The 3,940-nt window shown below is 39.0% G+C and overlaps 1 protein-coding gene across 1 annotated transcript in view; it reads right to left on the reverse strand.

Annotated features, from left to right (window-relative positions):
* Positions 1–3,940, reverse strand: part of LOC101637175 (ATP-binding cassette sub-family A member 3-like) — a 40,337-nt gene that overhangs the window by 29,893 nt on the left and 6,504 nt on the right. Inside the window, exons 5-8 of the mRNA XM_004691723.1 lie at positions 2,826–3,085; positions 1,743–1,859; positions 759–876; positions 257–430 (exon numbers count right to left, since the gene is read on the reverse strand). Of these exons, the coding sequence (XP_004691780.1) occupies positions 257–430; positions 759–876; positions 1,743–1,859; positions 2,826–3,085 (669 nt within the window). The remainder of the gene's footprint in view (positions 1–256; positions 431–758; positions 877–1,742; positions 1,860–2,825; positions 3,086–3,940) is intronic.

Here is a 3,940-nt window from a genome sequence, read left to right on the forward strand (position 1 = left end):
CGACGAAGTACACTGCTGAGGGGAGCAGCGGGCGGGTCAGGAGAGGTCTGCCGAGCCATGTGGTCACCTCCGGGCAGGTGGGAATCGAACTCATGCTGAAGTGGCTTAAGCTTCCTAGTGCTGCGCTTTAACCTGCTGCAACACCAGGGAGGGCCGGCAGTATAATTCTTAAGGAACAGTTTCGTGTTAATTGAGCAATATTAAAACCCTGACTATCCTGTAAGGACACAGAAACACCTACAAGGTAAATACTTACTCTCCTGTTCTGCTCTGACTAGGAATCTAGCTCCCAGTGACATTGCAATATTTGAGATGAGACAGGAAATCAACTTCTGGGAAACAGACATCTGTGCATAGTTTGAAGAGACAGATTTAGCTGGAAAGTAGGTGGCAAGAAAAAGGAAACATCCAATAGCAACAGCAGAATTTACTGCAAATAGGAAGGAAATTATATGGTTAGTTCAATCCACATGTATCTTTATTAGATGAGTTTACTAAAATAAGCACTCTAGAATAAAAACTCATCTGTTTTGTAAACCAGCACATTCATAATTTTTGGCACTGATTGAGTGCTAATAAACTTGTTATGAAACTGGTCAAGAAAAGGCACAGATAACCAATAGAGGAATAAAAGAGAATATGGGATGGCAGACACTGACAGCTGTTAAAAAGGTAAGAAAACTATATTAAACAAATGATAATGTGTCGATACATTTGCAGCCACCACGAATCTTTCCCAGGAGGAATTGTAGACTCACCTTTATTGAAGAATGTGCTAACCATGAAGCTAAAAAATATTGTGGCAATTGCAAAACACAGCAAAAAGATGAAGATGAGAGATGGGTCACTGTACTGGATGACGGACTTCGGTTCCATCTAAGAAAGCAAGCAGGAAGTTGTTTTAGCCATCTTCTAAGTGTTATCATAGCAAAATGAAAGAGAAGTGAACTATCTTTAAAAAGCTCTGTATGGGGCCCTCCTGGTGGCACAACGGGTTAAGGCACAGCACTATGAACCTGGTCTCAGCCCCTTCAGCATGAGTGCAAGCCCTGGCCAGGGAGGTGGTGACCCACATGGCACAGCAGACCTCTCCTGATCTGCCCGCTGCTCCCCTCAGCAGTGAATCTGCCTGTTCTGCTCTCTACACTGTCTCTGGTGAATCCTCTCACCACTCCCTGCACCTCTGGCCTGTACCCTAGTTCTGTATGAATAAATCTTATTTAAAAAATAAAAGCTTCCTGGTGGCACAGCAGGTTAAAGCACAGCACTAAGAAGCTAAAGCCACTTCAGCAAGTTCAATCCCCGTCCCAGAGGTGACCCACATGGCACAGCAGACCTCTCCTGACTGGCCCGCTGCTCCCCTCAGCAGTGTACTTCGTCAATCTGCCTGTTCTGCTCCCCACTCTGTCTCTGGTGAATCCTCTGGTCAATCACCACCCCTATACCTCTGGCCTGTACTCCAGTTCTGTATGCATAAATAAATCTTAAAAAAAAAAAAAGCTCCGAGTCCTAGTGAAACTGAAGATACTGCTCAGGGCACTAGATTATGCTTATTAACAGCAGAGGCCTCACACATTTGGATGAAAGTTGAGACTCTCATGAGACTGAGCAGCTCTGGATTTTTAAAGTGGCACATAAAAGGCACATTTTCATTCCCTAAATCCAACAGACCACACCACACCATGCTTCTATAGTGTCTTTTAAGTGTATTTACAGAACATTGCAATGAAAGAGACACTTACCTTGGCAAAGAAAATTATGCATATCAAAAGGATGATAATTGCATACAGAGAGAGGAATGTGAAGAAATAGGCGGCCCAGAGCATCCAATTACTGAGTCCTATCATGAGCTGGTACTCCTTGGGAGCGTTAACAAAAATAAAATATCATGTACAGCAGTATAATTACACAAAATGCTCTCACAAATATTATCTAATTTACTTTTGATACAACAAAAAATGGGTTAAGTAATAAACAGGATCACGTCTAATTTATACAGGAGGAAACTGGGCTCAGAATGTCAAGTGAAAACTAAAAATCATTGCCGGGAGAAATTGAAGAAAACCTAATTAGAAGAAAGGCACACTATTTTCATGGATCAGAGACTAGACATTGTTAAGATGGTAACATTTCAAATGGCCCTCATGAGACAAAGAGTACCCTGATTCCCTAACTAGACAAAGTATAAAAAAAGAACACTACAAGACATGGATGCAAAAATCCTCAGTAGAATGTTGGCATCTAAGGAGACAGATAGTCTGAAGTGCAAAGTAGGCAATTAATAAATCAAAAATAAATTCATATCAAATGAATCTTTGTTAAAAGGAATGATAACTGGTATTTGAGCTATAAACTGCTAGCCATAAGACAACATAAGCTCAACCAAGAAATAATTCTGGAGGGGACTTTAAGAAATAATCAGAGATCAGAAAATGGTAGAAAAAACTACCACAAATTCAGTCTTGAAACTGAATTTTATCTAAATTTAAATCTAAATTGAATCTAAATTTTATCATCCACAAATCTAGTCAATTATTCCTGTGGATTTAGTTCACCTAAATCCAAGGAGATTTTAGGGGATTTAGCATTTAAATTCTACCTAATGTTTTTGTGAAGCCTCCTTCTAGAGATAAAACTAAAACTAAAAGAATTCCAATAAAAACAAGATTTTAGAAAATCTGCAAACATTAACTGCTCACTTTTTGGCTACTTAAAATTAAAATATAACCATCCACCAATGCTGAATGAGTACAAAAAATCCAGTCCATTATAAAAATTTACCCAATATTTTCTACATAAGCTCTACCTATCATAAGTGGTGTTACCTTCAGTCCGTTTTCTTTTTCCCACACAATGGATTGAACAAGGGTAAGATGATTCACAGAGAAGATAAATAATATCACTAGAGGGATGAAAGTACCAAACAAGTTAAAGAAGTAGTCGTGATAATACACTGCATAGGGAAATCTCTGAACAGAAACTGTGACTTTGTGCAACAGAGTTTCTGCAGTAACTAGATTGTGGTACTTCATGATGGCCTGATCCAGTGCATGTTGCAGAAGCAGGAAGCCCTCTGTGTAGTACCCTAGATGAGAAAACAAGGGTTGCTAAGGACAATGAAAAACAGAGTTGAGCAGTACACAGACAAAAGGCAGTGAAAGCATATCAAAGACAAACAACCAACTTTTCATAATGAGACTCTTTTCATAATTCCCACTTTACAGAGTTATGATCAACTCATCACATAAACACAAGAGTACTTTGTTAAAGGACCCTAATTCCCAGCTTACTACAGTAAAATGCTTCATGAAATTATAGAGCTGCTTTCTTCAACTTTAATCAACAGAATGAGAATTGAAGTAATTGTTGGACAAGTAAAGACCATATTCAGCATGACTTTGGCTCTCTGACACTGTGCAAACTATTTCTCGTTATAGAAATCAAAAGCAAACACAAGCTCAGACTTTCCAAAAAACACAAGCTTTTATGGAAATCTGACATTGCAATGACACAAAGGAGCTTTGTTCTGTTAACCTGTATGACTCTTATCGACTCTGATATGATGGCTCTTCGGTCACATTTTCTTCCCTTAATCTTGCCTTTTTGTTTTTAATAGTGTTAAACATAACTAGCAGAACTATTTGATATTAATTTTTCTTTTATGGTGAGTACTTTCTGTGTCCTAAATAATCACTGCCTACCCCACAGTCACATTAGGGAGTTTTATAGATTCCGTGGTAGAAGTTTTATAACTTGAGCTTTTACACATAGGTTTATGCTCGTGAACTAAGTTGGCATTAATTTAAGTGCCTACTTAAAGTGTATGATGTTCTGTGTCTATGAGCACTTAAAAGGAATGTGTATTGGCTCTCCCTGGTGGCGCAGAGGGTTAAAGCACAGCACTGAGAAGCTAAAGCCACTTCTGCGTGAGTTCAATTCC

The sequence above is a fragment of the Condylura cristata genome, unplaced genomic scaffold (assembly GCF_000260355.1).
Source record: "Condylura cristata isolate star-nosed mole 26May11 unplaced genomic scaffold, ConCri1.0 scaffold00032, whole genome shotgun sequence".
Classification (NCBI taxonomy): Eukaryota; Metazoa; Chordata; class Mammalia; order Eulipotyphla; family Talpidae; genus Condylura; species Condylura cristata.